The following is a 21556-nucleotide window of genomic DNA, read 5'->3' as shown; positions in this document are numbered from 1 at the left end:
GGGACCTTGGTATCGCAACAGTGTATTTTTTCGCAAGCAAGTGGGCACTTTATAGTTTCAAGACATACAAAAAATACTTTGATTTTGGTTGAGTATCCTTATTTTCCTCTGAATCAGAAACTGTGTGTTGTTCATTCTATTAAACAGTACACTGCTGAAATGGGAAACTTAAGAATGTCAGATCCACAAATTTCATACCTTTATAGAAGCCGTATGTGTGTATTATACCTTGGCTAGATGGGTATAATGGATAATGTTGGTTGTGAGTGCACATTCTGTGCAGAGGGCTATGGCTTCTAAGGCATGCTGAACCAGTGCAGGTTTGGAGGAAATTCGTAGGTTTGCTGATTGATCCAGGGTATCTACATTTAGAATGGTATGTTGTAAACAGTCGAGTGTATCTCCCTTGTTGGCCTTAACAGGCTTAAAACATGCATCATAGAGCCTCAGTTCTTGTAATAAAATGCAAGTTTTCCTAACTATTCTACAAAGGAAAGTCCCTATTCTATTAACGATATGGAGGCAAACATTCTCCAACCTTTACTGAACCACTTTGGAAAGATGTTTCCCCCTACTCATTGTGTCAAAGTGAATTTTTATTCTTATTTTTCTTTTTCTCTAGTCCCAGTCTCCAAAATGCCATCTGCACCTTAAGAAAAACATTGGAGCAGATGGACCTTACATCTGCAGATGGAATTTCACGAGCAAATTGGAAAGTGCAACCGGATACCTTCAAGGAAAAAGTTATTTAACTACTACTGGGATGTTTGTTGTTATTCATCATCTTTCAGCTCACTCATCTCTTTTGAGTTTCTTGGCATCAGGTAAAGATAACAATGTGGGGAGACCTTCTTTGGACCATGTTTCCAAGAAGAATTTCGGTTACAGTGTTTCCTGTTCCCTGGCTACTATGTAATAAATGCAAGAAAAGAAGGTGTAATATTCACCTCCATGTGACCAACACAATCAGGGCTTTCCTTTGCAGAAGAGCTAGGAAAATCTTCGTTTTTTGTGCACCTCGCAAATATTCTTGTATATTTTATTATTTTCATGATTTTCATTACATTCACTCGATGCACACCCACTTTAGAAATATTTATACTTGAAAGTATTTCTTGTTAATGGAATGCTGCAGCTGGTGATTAGTTTGACGTTTGATACTTTTCATAAACGATGTTAAACATTTCCTTCAAAACAACCACAAACAACACACAATAAAAGTTGCTATTAAAAGTTGATACCTGAACAAACGACGTTTGCATCTTCTTCATGGCGGCAGTTATGCCTCCCCCACTGAGGATGTGGGCATTGCTGGAGAGATGCTTCTGTGCCCCTGCACTTGACAAGGTGGAGCCAGATTCTGCCGGATCCTTGGCTAAACGCGGCCCTCCCAGGGGCTTGGATGGCCACACCGCAGTTGAGCTGGCGACACACCACCTGTGCATCCTTAATGTCCCAGTCATCATCGCACACCGTCCCCCATTCATCCTGATGATACACCTCCACTCTCCCGGCACATGGGCCCAGCCCGCCCGCCAGCCGCAAAGTAGGCGTTCCTGAAAAGACAGACACAACTGAAGTCTAATGCACAATTGTTACTACCTATATTTATGTGTTTGCTTCATAAAAAGGAGAAATCTATGCAGCTTAGAGCTTAACCTACAATTTGTATAGTTCCCGGGGAGGAAGCATCAGATAGCTGTTGAAGTAAGAATTTCCAGGTGCACTCTTTGATTCCTGCACTTACACCAGGAAACTGCATTGTAGGCAATTGAACAATTGGGACATCACTTTGCATTTATAAGTGTTTTCCTCAGTGATTAATTTGAGCCAGTGGTTGTAATGTAGGGCCCATCAGCACTCATTTTTTGGGACCGGAACTTGTTTCTCAATAAACTTTGATCCAGAGCAAGAGATAAAAAACACAAAAGGGGGAAAGAAGGAGGAATAGCTAGACGGGAATAACGGAGACAAAAAGAGAAATCGGGGATGAAAATAACCTGCAAGAATGAGATAAAGATGCTGGGAGTGTCTGGTGATGGAGTAAAAAGGAATGAGGTGGAATCAAGCCTATGCAGTCCAACATTGAGCCTCGGCACTCATTCTTTTACAAATTAAGCATTGTTTTTCTCAACAGAGGAAACACATATTTTTATGAGGAATAAAAGACTCCAGCAACACCTGTTTAATTTATGGATGTTGGATGAAGTTTTCATCCCAGCCAGCAATTTTTTTCAAAAATTTTTGGACATAAATTTGGTGTGGGTGAGGAAAGTTTGGGAATGCTTGTGAAAAACCTTCAAAGTTGCTACTCTGGGATTTTGCAGCATTCACGCTGTAAATTACGATTTGAAATTTCCTATCTTAAAATTCACTTTTGCACACATAAACTACACTTATGCTCATAAATTGTTTTGTGAATCAAGCCTTGATAGAGCAGTGAAGCTACATCGGCATCTTTGCTTTACTACGGAGAATTTGGAGGAAATGCCTTGACCAAAAATGTGAATGGCAAATTTCTTCTCAAAATACATTTGCCACGAAATAGCCTCATCCTTTACTGGTTTACTTCTAAATGATCAATTGACATAACTGTTTAGAACTGGAAAAAATATGCCCAGCTTTATCAGACTTTTAAATTTGTCAGGCTGTTGAACATTTTTTCTTGCAAAGGTCCAAAACTAGGCCACATCACAGCACAGTGGACACCGAGATGGAACGAGATGTATCTAATTTCATACAAAATCGATTTCATGGGATAGCATTACTGAGAAAACATTTCACCTAAACTGTTCAATTAAAGTTTGCAGGTTGAATGCTATTTCCATTTCATAAAAACTAATTCATAAAATGTCTTTTTTTTTATTGACTTTAGCATTCTTTTTTTTAGGGTTTTAATGCAATGGCTGCAGGGGTTACATTTTTGTCAGCAATTTATTTCAGTGCTTTAATTCATGGGACATTAGTTTCGATTAAATTGTTTACATTGTCAAACAATTATTTTGGATACTTGTAATTTGCTGCCACCTCTCTACTCCTAAGCACCATCCATCAATGACCACCTCACAACTCCTAAACACCATCCATTCCTGCCTCCTATAAACAATACACCACGCATAAACCACACGCATCTATACTCTTAAATTCCACCCAACTCTAAACCATTTATATCCCCTCTCCACCCTAAACTCCATCAATTTCTGAACCCTAAAACTTTTTCTGCCCATAAACCTCACCCATCCATGGACCCTAAAATCCCTTACCACCCCTACCCCAAAACCCCACACATTCCTGAAACCTACAAACCCCGAAACCTAAACTCATCCCATTCCTCATCCCTTAAAAACCCTCACTATTCCTAAACTCCATCTATCCATGAACCCAAATAGCACCTGAACACCCTTACCCTCCACCCATCCCTAAACCCTAAAAACCTCTCACCACCCCAAAACTCCATTCATCCCTGAACCCAAGAAACCCTTTCTCACCTGAACTTCATGCAAAAGATCCTCACTACCCCTAAGTTTCATGTATTTTTTAATTATTCCTTAAAATTATCCCTGCTTTAAAATGTTTGCTTTAATTTCGATTTAATTTGTATTTCCTTAAAATGTCTTATTTTTAAATTGGTTTCCCATGGTTTAGTTTCCCCTAATTTGGTTTCTCAGTTTTTCATTTTCAATTAATTCACATACATCAGTAGGAAAGAACACCCTAAAAATAGTTGGACTGTCCAATGCCACATCTGCGATAGAATTTCAACAATTGTAGGAAATAAGGGTATTTCTGATGGCTGAGTTTTGGAAGTTTGACACAGTGGTTTTCTACCTCAATGTGAGGTAGGGGAATGGAGAGGCTAGCGGACAGGGATCTGCCAATTTGTGGCACGTGTTTTGTATCCACCAACCTCTAAATGATCTCCTAGCTGATCTGAGCCCATTTGTAATTAATGCTCTTCAGTTTTCAGTTTTTACTGTTTTTTCAGATAAATGCCGACAGAAAACAATGTGTTTTTTGGCTCTGTTATTTTAAAATATGGAAAAATACAGAAAATAGGGTTTCTTTTAAGTGACTCTCTGTGCTGTTTTTCATGAATTTCAGGCAACAGTTCAGCAAACAGACAGCATGGAGAATTAAAAAAACAGGACGGCATTTCCTTAAATAATGGCATAAGTCAGCAAAAAATGTGGTATAATGCTAACGCTTTCGCTGCCAGGCTGTTTCCCCTGTGCTAAGCTATTTGGGGTACTTCGCGATTAGACCCCTGTAACTTTTTGTCCACATAAGGTATCCACGCTAAAGTTGCGTTCTTCTCTTCCAACATCATGGGGATTTTAAAGGCACCCAGGGTTTGTGGATTCCCCTGGAGGGGACCCAGAAATTAGCCAAAATGCAGCTATTTAAAAAATACAAAAACAATGGAGAACAAGTGCTGCAGAAGAAAGTGTCCCTGTAAATGGTATCAACAAAGGGTTTGTGGTGCTGAAATCACCATCTTCCCAGCTTTTAGGGACAGGCAGACTTTTGTCAGAAAACCAATTTTTTTTCACAGTTGTGGCATTTTACTAGGACATAGCCTATTTTTGCTACTTTTTGTGCTTTCAACCTTCCTGCTAGTGGAAGAAATGGGTGTGAAAGCAATAATGGATCCCGCAAAGCTATACATTTCTGCAAAGTAGACAAAATTCAGAATTCAGCAAGGAGTCATTTTTGTAGATCCTTCAAGGTTTTTTTAATAAAAACTAACAGTTGAAAATCAGAAAAGCAGCCATTTGTGCCAACGTTTTCACCTGTAACTTCTAATTATGACATATTTTTTAAAAGCAATATACCGTTACCTCCGCTGGACGCTTCTGGTTGTGGGGATATATAGGACTTGTAGGTTCACCAAGAACCCAAGGAACCCATAGCCAATAAGTGAGCTGCGTCTTCCAATGGTTTTTCATTGTGTAGCGGGTATATAGCAAATCATTTGGTAAAATATAAAGAGTGGAAAATAGGTATCAAGGACACCTATGTATTTCCGAAATTATAGAGTTTAGAAGCAGTAGCTATTTGCACAACTCCGAAATTGTGTGTACCCATACTAGCATATGAATTATAGGTCATTTTTCAAAGTGACTTCTTTTTTACACATTGTCTTACATTTGGAAAGCAGAAATGCATAGAAAGCCAATAGGTAATAATAGTTGCTCCACAATTCTGTGTTTCCCTAAGTCTCCCGATAAAAATGGCACCTCACTTGTGTGGTTAGACCTAGTGCCTACGAAAGTAAACGGTTTGAAACGCAACATGGACCTATATTTTTCTAGCGAAAACTGACCCTTTTTTTGCAAAGTGCCTAGCTGTGGATTTTGAACCCTGCTCTGCCGGCACCTAGGAAAACTGTAGTATCTTCATATAAGATAAATTGTTCTCCTGTATCTTGTGCTTAGCTGCTCAGCCAGTGTGAGTGTTCCATGTGGAATGATGATGTGACTGGAATGTTGGTGTGGTGTGAGACAGTTAGGAGAGGATGGGCTGAGCAGCTAGCAGGCTGCTCCTGGTGGGGCTATACCATGAACTTAACATCATTATAAATACACTTAAGATATATACTGGCTACGTCTGCTGTGTCACATCAACCTATGGAACCAGGTCACTTCAATTGGCGACGAGGATGGGGCTGCACATCAAGCTGCGTGTTGTATCTTCGTTTATTTTCTCGTGATGGGACTGCAGGTTTCAAGCTGTTTACCGAGTTAAGTACTCTTGTCAGGTGATCCGTTTGTTGAAAGAGCCTGCTGTTTCTGCCTGACTTAAGCATCTTAGTCAACGAACTACTATATTCACACACTGTTTTGTGGGCTACTTTAAATTCAGATGCAATGTTTCCGGACCTTTTTCGTTTTAACATTGGACTGTTTGCGTTCTTTGATTATTGTCCATCAACAGCGTGCTGACAGACACATCTGTGTCAAGTTAAGATTACAGTGGTTATTTTTAGCTCGGGTGGTGGTCATTCAACATTTTTAAAAAAAATGTAGTGTATTTCGAATGTCATGATTATTTCGTCATGTGTAGTTGAATTACCTTTGTATTTTCATGTTGGTATGTTCTCTTAAACTTCAGGATGAGTTTCTGGATGTGTTTGCAACATATCATATTCTTGTTGTAGTGCCTCTAAGGGTTCTTACAGAGTTGTGTTTTGTTCAGCGTGATTGGTTCTGTGAGGCTCTTGATGTGTTTAAGGATATTTTTAATGTGTCATGACTGTAACGTGTAATTGTCACTTTGGTTTCACGTTGTCTACTATTCTGTGTGTTGGTCATGCTGTGTTTCACTTGTCGGTGTATAGGGGGTGTTAGTCCCACCTATTAATGGGCGTTAGTCCCATCTACTCTGTGTTTAGGGGGTGTTAGTCCCACCTACGTTATCAGTAATGGGTTAGTCCCATATATTTTGTGTTTAGGGGGTGTTAGTCCCACCTACGTTATCAGTAATGGGTGTTAGTCCCATCTACTTTGTGTACAGGTGGTCTTAGGTTCTTTCCACCTGTGTATTAGTAATAGGTATTAGTCCTTTCTTACTAAATTTTAAGGGGGTGTGAGTCCCACCTTTTTCATGTTTGTGTTGGGGGTTAGTCCCTTCATTTATATATTCGCTTTTGTGTGTGTGGGTATCTGTCTTTTAATGCCTCACTGTGCTGCAACTTTTGTTATGTTTGCTGTACTAGTCTGTGGGTCTTACTCCCATTTCTGTATTCTGTACGTTTGGGGGTTGCTCCCTTATTTTTGGAGTTTAGGGGGTGTTGGTCCCACCTGTGTTTTGGTGGTGGGTGACATCCACCCTTTGTGTATTTGTTTGGGAGTGATTCTTCCTGTGTGTTTCTGCGGTTTCTTGAGTGTTTTTTTGTCGTTCTTTATTGTGATTCTTTGTGTTTTCTTTCTTGTGTATCTCGTGTGGTGTTTCCAATCTCCGTTTGGTAGTTTAACGTTTTTTTTGTGTCTCATTAAAGGAGGAGGTTGGTGATTGTGTGTGAGTTTAATGTTTTCTTTTGATTCTTATTATAAGAGGAGGATGGTGATAGTTCATTCTTATTTTTCATCCTTTTCTTATCCTTTTCCTTCCGTTTTATAGTCTCGTTCCCTTTCGTGGTATGTTTGATTCATCTTACACTGGGGATTTGGACTATTTATCTTTTGTATATATTTTGTGTTTAGTTATTATGTACTTTTAGTGTTCTTTGTTTTATTGTCAACTGTAAAGAAGGGAGATATTGTAGTATTTTCATATAAGATAAATTGTTCTCCTGTATCTTGTGCTTAGCTGCTCAGCCAGTGTGAGTGTTCCATGTGGAATGATGATGTGACTGGAATGTTGGTGTGGTGTGAGACAGATAGGAGAGGATGGGCTGAGCAGCTAGCAGGCTGCTCCTGGTGGGGCTATACCATGAACTTAACATCATTATAAATACACTTAAGATATATACTGGCTACGTCTGCTGTGTCACATCAACCTATGGAACCAGGTCACTTCAAAAACCTAGCAAACCTATAAAACACTTTTTAAAAAGACATCATGGGGAATCCAGGATGGGGTGACTTGTGTGCCTCTCACCAGGTTCTGTTACCTAGAATCCCTTGCAAACCTCAAACTTTATTAAAAAACACATTTTCCTCACATTTCTGTGATGCAAAGTTCTAGAATCTGAGTGGATTGACAAAATTCTACCCACCCCGCATTTCACAAAGTCTCCCGATAAAAATGGTATCTCATTTGTGTGGGTAGGCCTAGTGCAACGTGGATACACCACATTTTTACAGTGAAAACTGACCCTTTTTTTGCAAATGGCGCAGCTGTGGATTTTGAATGCTAGCTCTGCCGGCACTCATTTTCCTCACATTTCTGTGATGGAAAGTTCTGGAATCTGAGTGGATCCACAAACTTCCACCCACCCTGCATTCTCTAGAGTCTCCTGATAAAAATGGTACCTCACTCACCTTGGGTGGGCCAAGTGCCCGCAGCAGGGAAGGGCCCAAAACTTATTGGGGAGACATCAAAATGACCTATCACAAAACTACCTGGTTGTGCAAGGAAGGGCACCTGGGTTTTTGGACCCCGGCTCGGCGGCCATCTAGGGAAATCTACCAAACCCACACATTTCTGAAAACTAGACACCCTGGGGATTCCAGGGAGGTATGGCTTGCATGGATCCCCAATGTTTTCCTACCCAAAATCCCCTGCATACCTCAAATTTAGCAGAAACAAATCAATCTTTTCTCAAATTTCTGTGTAGGAAAGTTGTGGGATCACCAGGATGACACACATTTCCTACCACCCATCATTCCCTCCAGGTCTCCCGATAAAAATGGTGCCTCACTTGTGTGGATGGGCCAATTACTCACGACAGGCAAGGGCCCAAAACGTATTGTGGAGACATCAAAATTATCACAAATCGACCTGGTTTTGTAAGGGGGGCACCTGGGTTTTTTGCCCCGAGCTCGACGGCCATCTAGGGAATCCTACCAAACCTACACATTTCTGAAAACTAGACACTCTGGGTAGTCCAGGGAGGTATGACTTGTGTGATTCCCCCATCGTTTTCCTACCCAGAAGCCCCTGCAAACCACAAATTTAGCTGAAAAAATCACTTTTTTCACGCATTTGCGTGTGGGGTCACCGGGCCTGGACAAAAGTCCTACCCCCCTGGGTGGTAGGACGAAAATTGTGCCTGCGCGGTGATCCTACAACTTCCCCACACAGAAATGTGAGGAAAATTTGACTTTATAAGTAAATTTAAAGTTTGGGTGCTACTAAAAAGCATCGCTCCCACTTTTCTTCCTGGGGCCTCATATTGCAGCACTGCTGCAAAACTGGCCCCCAGTGACAAAACTGCCTCACACAGCCAGAAAACTGTCCCCAACCTCTCCAGCCTGCCGGGTAACCATCCGGTGCCCGCTATGGCCAGTCCAGACCTGCAGCCAAGCACAATCCATGCACACAGCCAGTCTCGCCACAGTCCAGTTACACCGCCAGCCAAGCACCACTCCACACACACCACCAGGCAAGTGTCAGTCTACACACACCATCATCAAGCGCAAGTCCACCCACCTCATTAACCAAGTGCAGGCCAACAAAATGCCAGCCAAAGGTCAGTACATGCAGACCATCAGCAAAACTCCAGTTTTCACACACACAAACTCTCACTGGTTTCTAGTGGTTTTTTGCCCCCCCCCCCCCTTGAGTGTAGATGAGAATAAACATATCACTGAAACAGCCAAAATGTGTGCCTAAAAAAAGGGATTGACCCTTGTCTATGGGGCTTCTCACTGGGTGGCAGAAAGACTGGAATTTTCCTGGGGGCGTGCGGAGGCATTGGCATGTCCATCTTGGGCAGCCCCACTCTTAAATTAGATACAACAAAAGAATCCCTGGCTTCTAGTGGGCTTTCTGCCCCCTCCCCAGGGGCAGAAAGACTGACCTGTCCAAAAAATAATTGGGGGGAGCAAAGGCCCTTGCCCAAGGGGCAGCTCCCCACTCCCTGGTGTCTAGTGGGTGGATCCCTGCTTGGTGATTGCCCTCCTGGGGTGATCCCCAATCAGGGGTCCACTAGGGAGGGGTACCATTAGAAAGGGGAGAAAGGGGAAATTCTCCGTGGCTCAGATAACCCCCTGAGCACATAGAAAGTGAAACTGAAATGAACCTTTAGGCTCATTTCAGTTTTGGTGCCTATGAAATGACGTCAGCGCGACGTGCACGATACTCGTCATTTCACAGAAACTAAATCTACAGCCTCGGGAGCTGCGGAAGCTCTTCCCCAGCTATTGAGGCTGTTGGGGGGGAAAGGGAATCCCCCTGGTGCCCGCACCAGAGGGATTCCCTGTGCAATTGCATAGGACGTGCGGGAGCCATCCGATGCATATGGGCACTTATGTGTCGAATGGCTCCCGTGCTTCCGACGCATGGAAGGGGCTAATATTTACCTGTGGCTGTATTGTTATGTTATATTCGGACACTTAATTTGCTAGAACACGACAAACATCAAAGTATTAGTGCATGTTTATCAGTCAAATAAATGTGGTAATATATATTTTTATAACTTCATTTGTTCATAAAACAAATATGGATAAATGCCAATAGGATGGCCAAAAGATAAATTTGGATAAATACAGATTGAAATGTTAAAAAAATAAAAATATTAAAACCGGGAGCCCTATTTGTAATGTATACTTCATTTAATGACATTTTTAATTTTACTTGTACGCACAGAATTACAAGCCTACTGTCAATAATGATAAAGAGTGCCGAAAACCTTTAATAGCTTCAAACCCGTAATGAGTCTCGCATTCTGTTCAATTACAGAAGATAAGATGAAGTGTGTGGCATGGGAGCACATTTCGGATTGCTTGCACTACAAAATGAGGAATTCTTAGTCAATACAATTATCTCTGAACATATTCAATTCCATAATGTTGTCATTTTCAAACTAAAACGGTTATTATCCCATAAAATGTGGTTGCTTTTATGATATAAATTCAAAATTGTACCCTTGATCAGGCTTGCGAGATAGAGAATCAAATCTATGCTTGGCGGGACCACGGCGGTCCCGCCAAGCATAGTGCGGCCTCAAGGCCACCACACCACCGCCAGGGAAGGCGGTTCTCTGGCAGCGATCCCAGTGCGGTCTGACCACCCAACTCATGATGGGGCAGTCAGACCACCAGTGCGGCAGTGGCTGGACCGCCACCACCGTGCCACTATGAGTCTTGCGGTCCTCGAACCGCAACACTCGCAATTAGGCCCTTAATATCTCTGTGCCTAGAAATGAATGTGTGTCTGTAATGCAACTAGTGCTCGTTCATGTAAAGCGCTTTGATATATATAAACAATACAAAAACAAATGTTTATTTTATATTGTTTAGGCCATTTAGTAGGCCCAGATTCTTGGATGCCAACTCACCCAAATTAATCCTGATTTATTGCCATTCACCCACTTCTGCTCAGGGTGCTAGCATACTGATCACCAGACTAGAACCAGTGCCTAAATTGTAAATTAATAAGTGCCAGTGCCCATATATTTGCTCAGAAACCCGTGCCAGCACTACCAAAGGTCAGGGTTGCAATTACCAAAGCTACGCAGTCTTAATTCTCCTTTTCCCCTTTTTTGTTCTCATTCTTGCTCTGGATCAAAGTCTGTTGAGGACAAATAAGTGCCGGTCCCCAAAAATGAGTACAGGTGGGCCCCACCTGCAACCACCAGCTCAAAATAAACACTGGCTAGTATTATATAGTAAGGCTTAGTGAGGGCCAACTATAGGACCGAGCAACAACAATGCTGATATTTGCTTCCGGTCGAGGAAGTTAAAATAGTATTTGATGGTAAAAAAGAAGAGTAAAAGCAAACCTACTAACAGAATAATTGCGTCATGGCAACCATGAGAGGGCATACATCATTGATTAACATGGGTGACATTTTTCTATCCCACCACGGTCTGCAGTGCCAGTCCTGCACCTTTGAGTTGGTACCAGGTGTCTCTACTAAAAAAGTGAAGCAGTTCCTCCAGAAAGTGACCTCAGAACTGCTTTCAAGCCCTCATTCTCTCACATTTGGATGGGAGTAATGCTCTACTCCATGGCCTCCAAAACTCCACAATGCTCCGACCTTGCTTGTCACAGCATGTCTTATCCAGGGCCTGAAGAAAATATGACCCCCTATCCTGATGAAACTTCACTGACTCCCCTTGCCATCTTTAAAACCAGCTGCATCATTTACAAAACCATCATGATCAGCACTCCTATCTGTCTGGCTTAGAAGTGCACCATTTCTGTTGGCTCTCAGCACACCTGCTACAAGAATACCATCAGCTTCAAAGAGGTGTTAACAAAACAAGAAAACAGGCATTTTCCTTCTATTCACCTAGGATCTGGAGCAATGTCTCCGAAGCCATCAGGTCTGCCCCAACCCTCTTCTAATTAGGAAAGAGTTGAAAAAGCACCTCATTAAATACCTCTACATCACTATTCAGTACACTTCCACTCCCAGAAACCAGTTAACTCTCCAATCACTTGCTGACTGTATCCTTGCCTTTGACCCTGTGCAGTGCTCCACTGGTTGTGGACCAGGTTTCTGCCACGCTAGTAACATATACATGCATAAATATGTACATAAAAGGGTTATGCACCTTCAAATAATGGCTAATTAATGCTATGAAAAAATGAAAAGTTCCACCTTATGTTATGCTACCTCCATCACCTTAAAAAGTCCCATTATCTCTCTGCTAAAGTCATGCACATGGCACAGGAAATCCCTCTGGTACGGGCACCAGAGGGATTCCATTTTTGTGAAAATACCCTCGGGAGCTCCTGATGGTGACCTGGTCATTCCTCCGAAATGATGGTCAGCACACACATCGCCCTGACGTTATTTTGGAGAAACTGAAACTCAGTTTCAGTTTCTCTGCCTCGGTGCTCGGGGGCTATCTCAGCCCCCTGAGCACCGAGGCAGACGGGAGAGGTATCATTGGAAAGGGGTCGGCGGCCATCTAGGGAAAGCTACCAAACCCACACATTTCTGAAAACTAGACCCCTGGGGGAGTCCAGGAAGGTATGGCTTGCGTGGACCCCCCAACATTTTCCTACTTAGAAACCCCTGCCAACCTCAAATTAAGCTGAGAAAATAAAAAAATTCTCAGATTTCTGTGTGGGAAAATTGTGGGATCACCAGGCTGACACAAATTTCCTACCACCCAGCATTCCCCAGGTCTCCCGATAAAAATGGTACCTCACTTGTGTGGGTGTGCCAAGTACCCGCAACAGGCAAGGGCCCAAGACGTATTGTGGAGACATCAAAATTACCTATCACAAAATGATACCTCGTTTGTGTGGGTGTCATATGCAGAATTGTTTAAAAACGCATTTTTTTTTAAAATGTAGCACTTAGAATTCTCTGTGCTATACCGTGTATGCCTATTTTTTTGGCTCTTCCCAGTCACAGACCCTTGCCCCACCCACACAAGTGAGGTATCATTTTACTCAGGAGACTGAGGGGAATGCTGTGTGGTAGGACATATGTGTCGGCATGGTGATCCCTCGCAAAAATATGTGGAAAATATGACTTCTTTCAGCATAATTTGAGGTTTGCAGGGGATTCTGGGTAGGAAAACGTTGGGGGTGCACGCAAGCCATACCTCGCTGGACTCCCCCGGGTGTCTAGTTTTCTGAAATGTGTGGGTTTGGTAGTTTCCCAAGATGACCACCGAGCCCGGGGCCAAAAACCCAGGTGACCCTCCTTGCAGTGTTTTGTGATAGGTAATTTGGATATCTCCTCAATACATTCTGGGCCCTTGCCTGTCGTGGGTACTTGGTCCACCCACGCGAGTGAGGTACCATTTTTATCAGGAGACCTGGGGGAACACTGAGTGGTAGGAAATATGTGTCAGCCCGGTAATCCCACAACTTTCGGACACAGACATTTGAGATTTGTTTTCAGCGAAATTTGGGTTTTGCAGGGGATTGTGGGAAGGAAAACGTTGGGGGTCCACGCAAGTCATACCTCGCTGGACTCCCCTGGGTGTCTAGTTTTCAGAAATGTGTGGGTTTGGTTGTTTTCAAAGATGGCCCCCGAGCCCAGGGCCAAAAACTCAGATGACCCCCCTTGCAAAACCAGGTTGTTTTGTGATAGGTAATTTTGTATCTAATTCTTTATTGGAAATTAAAGATGTATGATGTCTTCTCAATATTTGTTGGGCCCCTGCCTGTCGCGGGTATTTGGCCCACCCACACGAGTAAGTTACCATTTTTATCGGGAGACCTGGGGAAACTCTGGGTGGTAGGAAATTTATGTCAGCCCAGTGATCCCACAACTTACCCACACAGAAATTTGAGAAAAATGTCATTTTGTCAGCTAAATTTGAGGTTTGCAGGGGATTCTGGGTAGGAAAACTTTGGGGGTTCTATGCAAGCCACACCTCACTGGACTCCCCTGGGTGTCTAGTTTTCAGAAATGGGTGTGTTTGGTAGTTTCCCAAGATGGCTGCCGAGCACGGGGCCAACAATCCAGGTGACGCCCCTTGCAAAACCAGGTTGTTTTGTGATAGGAACTTTGGATGACTCCTCAATACATTTTGGGCCCTTGTCTGTCACGGGTACTTGGCCCACCCACACGAGTGGGGTTCCATTTTTATCGGAAGACTTTGGGGAATGCGTGGTGGATGGAATTTTGTGGATCCACGCAGATTCCAGAACTTTCACTCACAGAAGTTTGAGGGAAATGTGTTTGTTTTTATAAAGTTTGAGGTTTGCAGGGGATTCTAGGTAACATAATCTGGTGAGAGCCACACAAGTCACCCCCTCCTGGATTCCCCTCTGTATTTAGTTTTCAAAAATGTATAGTTTGCTAGGTTCCCCTAGGTACCTGCAGAGCTAGGGTTCAAATCAACAGCTAGGCACTTTGCAAAAAAAGGGTCAGTTTTCACTGTAAAAATGTGGTGTGTCCACCTTGCGTTTTGGGCCGTTTCCTGCTGCGGGCACTAGGCCTACCCATGCAAGTGAGGTACCATTTTTATCGGAAGACTTTGGGGAATGTGGGGTGGATGGAATTTTGTGGATCTATGCAGATTCCAGAACTTTCCATCACAGAAATGTGAGGAAAATGTGTTTTTTGACAAAGTTTGAGGTTTGCAGGGGATTCTGGGTAACAGAACCTGGTGAGAGCCACACAAGCCACCCCCTCCTGGATTCCCCTGGGTGTCCAGTTCAAAAAAATGTTTAGGTTTGCTAGGTTTCCCTAGGTACCTGCAGAGCTAGGGTTCAAAATCTACAGCTAGGCACTAGGGTCAGTTTTCACTGTAAAAATGTGGTGTGTCCACGATGAGTTTTGGGCCATTTCCTGTTGCGGGCACTGGGCCTACCCACACAAGTGAGGTACCATTTTGATCGTAAGACCTTGGGGAACGTAGGGTGAGTGGCATTTTGTGGCTCCACACAGATTCTAGAAGTTTCCATCACAGGAAGGTGAGGAAAATTTGTGTTTTTTTATATAGTTTGAGGTTTGCAGGGGATCCTCATTAACAGGACCTGGTTAGAGCAACACAAGTCACCCCCTTCCTGGATTCGCCTGGTTGTCTAGCTTTCAAAAATGTATAGGTTTGCTATGTTTCCCTGGGTGCCGGCAGAGCTATGGTTCAAAATCTACAGCTAGGCAGATTTTGGGCCGTTTCCTGTCACGGGCACAAGGCATACCCACACAAGTGAGGTACCATTTTTATTGGAAGACCTTGGAGAATGAGGGTTGGGTAGAATTTGTGGATCCACAGAGATTCAAGAACTTTCCATCACAGGAGTGTGAGGAAAATGTGTATTATTTTTACAAAGTTCTCGGTTTGCAGGGAATATGACACGTTATTTTGCATGCCATTATTTTGCATGCCATTACTACGCTGTTATTACTTAGCAATAACCGCTACTACGCAAGGTTTTACTTCGCATACCATTACGTTGAAAGTGTTAAAGTATTCGAAGTAAAAACTTGCCTAGTAATAAAAATGGTATGCAGAATAATGTGTCATGTTCAAAAAAGACATTTAAGCACATTTTTAAAATGTTTAAAACACAACACTACTTTAAATAATAAATAGAAATACACTACCCTACACATCTAAATATGGAAAACACTACCAAAACACTCAAACACTACACTACCCTACACTACTGAAACACCACTACACTACCCTTATCCCTATATCACTACCCCTACACGAACCTACGCATTCCACCACTCCGCTCCCTACACTCATTCACTACCCATCACAACCCCCGACACTACACACATCACTAAAACTTGCATATTAATAAAAACAGACATTTACCACAACACTACACTAAATACTAAAAACAAATAAACTACCCTACACAAAACAAACTCTTAAAAACTACCCAAACACTGCACTACCCTACACTACTCAAACACCACTGCACTACCCTAAATAACTACCCCCAACATGACCCTGCCCTTACCCCAGTCCTGTCCCTACTCTCAAACATTACCCTTCACGACCCCCAACACTACCCTAAACCACTACCCTACACTATACAACACCACAACAATAACCTAAAACCTAAAACACTGCCCCCTGCACAACCCTCCCCTGACCCCCACTCCTGTCCCTACACTCAAACACTACCCTGCACAGCCCCCAACACTACCCTAAACCCTAATACACGACCCTACACTACACTTACATCACACCACTACACTAAACCCTAAAACACTACCCCATGCACGACCCTCACCCTTCCCCAGTCCGCTCCCTACACTACAACACTACCCTACACGACACCCCAACACTACCCTTAACCCTAAAACACTACCCTACCCTACACTACACAAACACCACAACACTACACTACCCCAGCATGAACCTTCCCCTACCCCCAATCCTGTCCCTACACCCATACACTCCCCTACATGACCCCCCCGACACAACCCTAAACCCCAAAACACTACTCATCAAACACAACACTACCTTAATCATCCCCTACCCTAACCCCTTAAAAATAGCCCTTCTTACCTCTCTCTCCTCGTGTCCTTTGTTCTCCTTCCTGCGTCTTCAGAGAGGCGGTCATTGTTGCACGTCATTGTGAGGAAACGCCTCAGTTTCCTCAGAATGATGTGGTTCACTTTACAATGCATGCGTTGTAATAACATGCGTAGAAATGGCTACGCGTTATTACAGCGCATGCCTAGTACAGCATGCGTAGTAATGGTACGTGGTGTAATGACCGCGTACAAAAGGATGTTAACCGTTTGCAGAGGATTCTGGGTAACAAGGCCTGGTGAGAGGAACACAAGTCACCCCCTCCTGGATTCTTCTGGGTGTCTAGGTTTAAAAAAAGTATAGGTTTGCTAGGTTCCCCGAAGTACCGGCAGAGCTAGGGTTCAAAATCAACAGCTAGGCACTTTGCGAAAAAAGGGTCAGTTTTCACTGGAAAAATGTGGTGTGTGTACGTTGCGTTTTGGACCATTTCCTGTCACGGTACCATTTTTATAGGGAGACTTAGGGGAACTCAGTATTGTAGAGCAACTGTTATTACCTATTGACTTTCTATGCATTTCTGCCTTCCTAATTTAAAACAATATGTAAAAAAGAAGTCACTTTGAGAAATGTCCTATAATTCACATGCTAGTATGGGTACACACAGTTTCGTAGTTGTGCAAATAGCTACTGCTTCCAAACTCTATATTTTGTTCCCATTTCAGAAATACATAGGTGTCTTTAATACCTATTTTCCACTTTTTATAATTTCCCAAATGATTTGCTATATACCGGGTGGGTAGAATTTTGTCGATCCACTCCGATTCTAGAACTTTAAATCACAGAAATGTGAGGAAAATGTGTTTTTTTACACAATTTGAGGTTTGCAAGGGATTCTAGATAACAGAACCTGGTGAGAGCCACACAAGTCACCCCATCCTTGATTCCCCTTGGTGTCTTTTTTTCAAAAATGTATAGGTTTGCTAGTTTTCCCTAGGTGCTGGCAGAGCAGAGTTCAAAATCCACCGCTAGGCACTTTGCAAAAAAAGGGTCGGTTTTCACTGTAAAAATGTGGTGTATCCACATAGAGATTTGGCCTCTTTCCTGATGCGGGCATTAGGCCTACCCACACAAGTGAGGTACCATTTTTATCGGGAGACATTGGGGAATGCAGAGTGGGTGAACTTTCCATCACAGAAATGTGAGGAAAATGTGTGTTTTTACATAGTTTGAGGTTTGCAAGGAATTCTGAGTAACAGGACCAGGTGAGAGTCAAACAAGTCACCCCATCCTGGATTCCCCTGGGTGTCTAGTTTAAAAAAATGTACAAGTTAGCTAGGTTCCCCTAGGTGCCGGCTGAGCTAAGGTCCAAAATCCATAGCTATGCACATTACGAAAAAGGGTCAGTTTTTGCTAGGAAAATATGATATGTTCATGTTGCGTTTCAGACTGTTTCCTTTAGCAGGCACTAGGCCTACCCACACAAGTGAGGTACCATTTTTATCAGGAGACTTACAGAAACAGAGAATTGTAGAGCAACTATTATTACCTATTGACTTTCTATGCATTTCTGCCTTCCAAATGTAAGACAATGTGTAAAAAAGAAGTCACTTTGAGAAATGTCCTATAATTCACATGCTAGTATGGGTACACACAGTTTCGTAGTTGTGCAAATAGCTACTGCTTCTAAACTCTATATTTTGTTCCCATTTTGGAAATACATAGGTGTCTTTGATACCTATTTTTCATTCTTTATAGTTTACTAAATGAATTGCTATATACCCAGTACACAATGAAAAACCACTTCAAGATGCTGCTCAGTTATTGGCTCTCGGTTCCTCGGGTTCTTCTTGTAAAACTGCTAGTCCTTTATATCCCCACAACCAGAAGGGTCCAGCAGATGTAACGATATATTGCTTTCAAACATCTGTCATTCTTAGAAGAAGTTACAGGTGAAAATGGTGGCACAAATGGCAGGTTTTTTTTAACTCATTTTCAATTTTTTTTTATTTTCAAATGTTAGTTTCTTAAAAAAAAACCTTGAAGGATCTACACAATGACCCCTTGCTGAATCAGAAATGTATAGCTTTCCGGGATCGATTATTGCTTTCACACCCATTTCTACCACTAACTGGAAGGAGGGTGAAAGCACGAAAAGTCTCAAAATTAGGCTATGTCCCAGTAAAATGCCAAAACTGTAAAAAAAAAAATTGGTTTTCTGACAAAATTTTGCTTGGGAATATGATGATTTCAGCACCAAAAAGCCTTTGTTGATACCATTTGCAAGGGAAAAAACAGCCACTTTCTTCTGCAGCACTTTTTACCCATTTTGAATCTTTCTGTATTGTGGCTAATTTCTGGGTCCACTCCAGGGGAATCCACAAACCCTGGGTACCTTTAAAATCCCCATTATGTTGGAAGAAAAGGGGGCACATTTGGCGTGGATACCTTATGTGGACAAAAAGTTACAGGGGCCTAAGCACAAACTACCCCAAAAAGTCAAAAAAAGCTTAGCACAGAAGGGGCCTAGCAGCGAAAGGGTTAAGCTATTAAAAGTCTATGTGGAAATTTGATAAAAAATATAGGAAAGGGGTAAGGGGCCTTTATAAGGCATGCAACTTCAACATGACCTTTGTGATGTTACACAGTGCGTATGTACTTTATTCCTTTATATAGCACTTGGTAATACTATCACCCCTTCACCTAATCCAGCCTCTCTGCATGCTTCAAATAGTGTAGAATATATGTGCTACATGTACTGTGAACAAAAAACACAATACGGAGATTGTAATTTGTTGCAAACACACATTTTACATAGCTTAATGTAAAGTCACAATCCAAAGTAGTCTTATGATTTAGATTCCGGGGTAACATTCAAATACATCCCCTTTGTCCTGCACTAAACTACAGCAGTGAAACAAAACAATATATACCACAAACGCTAATAGCTAATGACTTGGTTTTCTGGAGATAGAGAAAGTTCTTAAGAAGGGAAGCAGAAAAGCTGGTCTAAGTTGTTTAAGTGAAACAAGGCTGCAGGCTGAGTTCCTTTATAAGGTTGTGGAAGTCTGAGGTGACTTGCAGTATCCATATAATGTATCGCAGGGGTTCCACATTCTATATAATATATGGTCACACCATCACCTTTCCCACAAATCACTTAAAACCTTGGTGCATAGCTCTTTTCATATGAAAGAGAGTACATGTTTGCAAGCATGAAAAATAAAAATAGAAACTTTAAGGTAAAATTAAAAACTACAAAAACCTTTTAGATAATTGTTGCAAAAATACATTAGAAACAGTTCAATACAATTCAGTTTCTGTTTTAAAAACGAGAGATGCAGTAGCTCAGAATGTGCAGAACATGCGGAAAGATTCTAACTTTCCATAATTATCTAGAGAGTGCAAAAAATAATCATATTTTGTCTGCTTGTCACTGTAAAATAGAGCAGAAGAAGGAAAGAAAAGCAATGTTATATTTGTGTTGCTTTAAACAGCTGCTCCATAACCTGACCTGCCATTCACCTCAGCTGCTGGCTCTGGAAACAGGCATTGTGACCTCAGAACTCGACCACAATAACTTATTATAGTTGAGTTATGAGTTCTGACATCTTTTCTTTATGATCGGCAACTGCTTTTCTCACAAGTCGCAGATAATAAAGAAATTAGAGATGTGCATTTATACAGCGATTGCAGAATCCCATGATTTTATATGAGATAAAGCACCCTTCATTACAATGATATTGCAAGTCACCCAGCAATTCTATGGCTATATAGAGGAAGGAGGCTGAAGGCTGGGTTTGTCTAAAGTCATCGACTTCTGATGTGATTTGCAATACCATATGTACATACAGCAAATGGTATTTTATTCCTAAAAATATGGTCTCACAATAATCCTTTACCCAAAATAGTTGAAGTCCAGGACCTCCTACTCATTTTTAAGAAAAAGTAGCGTTGCAGATATGCTGAATAAATGTTGAATCAGAATTTCGAAATTAAATAAACTGGTAGTAAACCAGTAATTTGTTCAAGGAACAAATCCAGTAATCTAAGGGGCTTAGTATGAGTCTGTTGGTCCAGGGACCACCAGACATGTGGGGGTGCGGCGGGGGCTGTCTTCCAACCGCCCAATTACTACCAAGGCGATCAGGCCGCCCTGGGACCACCGTAACCGCCAGGGATCAGTGATCCCTGACAGTGGCGCGGGGTTGTGATGCCGTAATATATTTGATGAGGCCGCTGCGGCCCTGCCAAACATAATATGAGTTTCTTACCCACCTCAATGTTCATGGCGGTGCGACCCTCATGAAAAGTGTGGCGTGTGCCTCTGTGCCATGTGGATGAACACAGGGAGGCACATGTTGTCCCCCCCGTATGCATGCACCACAGTACCTGCACGGCATGGACTGCAGCAGTCCATACCGTGCAGGTACTGATTATGACGTTCCCATTGCGATGCCTATCTCATAGGCACCGCTGCGGGAACGCCAAAGAACTGCCCACTAGACAGGAGAAAACTACTAATCTGGCAGGCTGTTCAAACATGGTTTTGGCTGTGCGGGAGCGTAGCGGCCCCGCTCCTGCACCGCCTAACTCATAACAAGGCCCGAAGTCTCTTTAGAGAAAACTGCAGTTGGTCAGAATGTGTGCTAACAGGCAGAGAGAGTCTGGCTTTCCTGCATTATACTATAGCTGTGTAAAAAAAAAAATAACATTTTGAAAAAATCTCGTTTCTGAACCATAATTTAGATTGGCTAAAATGTAGTTTGCATTTTCACTACATGAACAGCAATTCTAATCTTTGGGATCTGCCCTTCACACTAGCTCTGGCAACAGGCATTGTGAAGTCACAATTCAGCTGTGATATGTTTTTATAATTGAGTAGCTAAATCATTTTCGTATTACAGGTAGTGAGCTATGTTACAAGTAGACTGTAATAAGGAAATTAAAGGTAGGTTTTTATTTTAAGATGTTGCAGATATTAAAGTGTTGTAATGACTGCCTCTCCCACATACCCGCTTCTGTTTACATAAAGTGTAGCG

General features: G+C 42.3%; 1 protein-coding gene and 1 long non-coding RNA gene across 4 annotated transcripts in view; one reads left to right on the top strand and one right to left on the bottom strand.

Moving 5' to 3' along the window:
* LOC146809757 (uncharacterized) overlaps positions 1–760 on the top strand; it is a 101813-nt gene extending 101053 nt beyond the window's left edge. Inside the window, exon 3 of the long non-coding RNA XR_014966484.1 lies at positions 623–760. This is a non-coding gene — a long non-coding RNA (uncharacterized LOC146809757). The remainder of the gene's footprint in view (positions 1–622) is intronic.
* Positions 1–21556, bottom strand: part of LOC146809756 (scavenger receptor cysteine-rich domain-containing group B protein-like) — a 450060-nt gene that overhangs the window by 367794 nt on the left and 60710 nt on the right. For all 3 annotated transcript variants that reach the window (XM_085616608.1, XM_085616607.1, XM_085616609.1), the window contains exon 3: positions 1242–1556. In XM_085616608.1, the coding sequence (XP_085472734.1) occupies positions 1242–1556 (315 nt within the window). The remainder of the gene's footprint in view (positions 1–1241; positions 1557–21556) is intronic.

The sequence above is a fragment of the Triturus cristatus genome, chromosome 7 (assembly GCF_964204655.1).
Source record: "Triturus cristatus chromosome 7, aTriCri1.1, whole genome shotgun sequence".
Lineage (NCBI taxonomy): Eukaryota > Metazoa > Chordata > Amphibia > Caudata > Salamandridae > Triturus > Triturus cristatus.
This window is presented reverse-complemented; position numbering and strand designations above follow the sequence as displayed.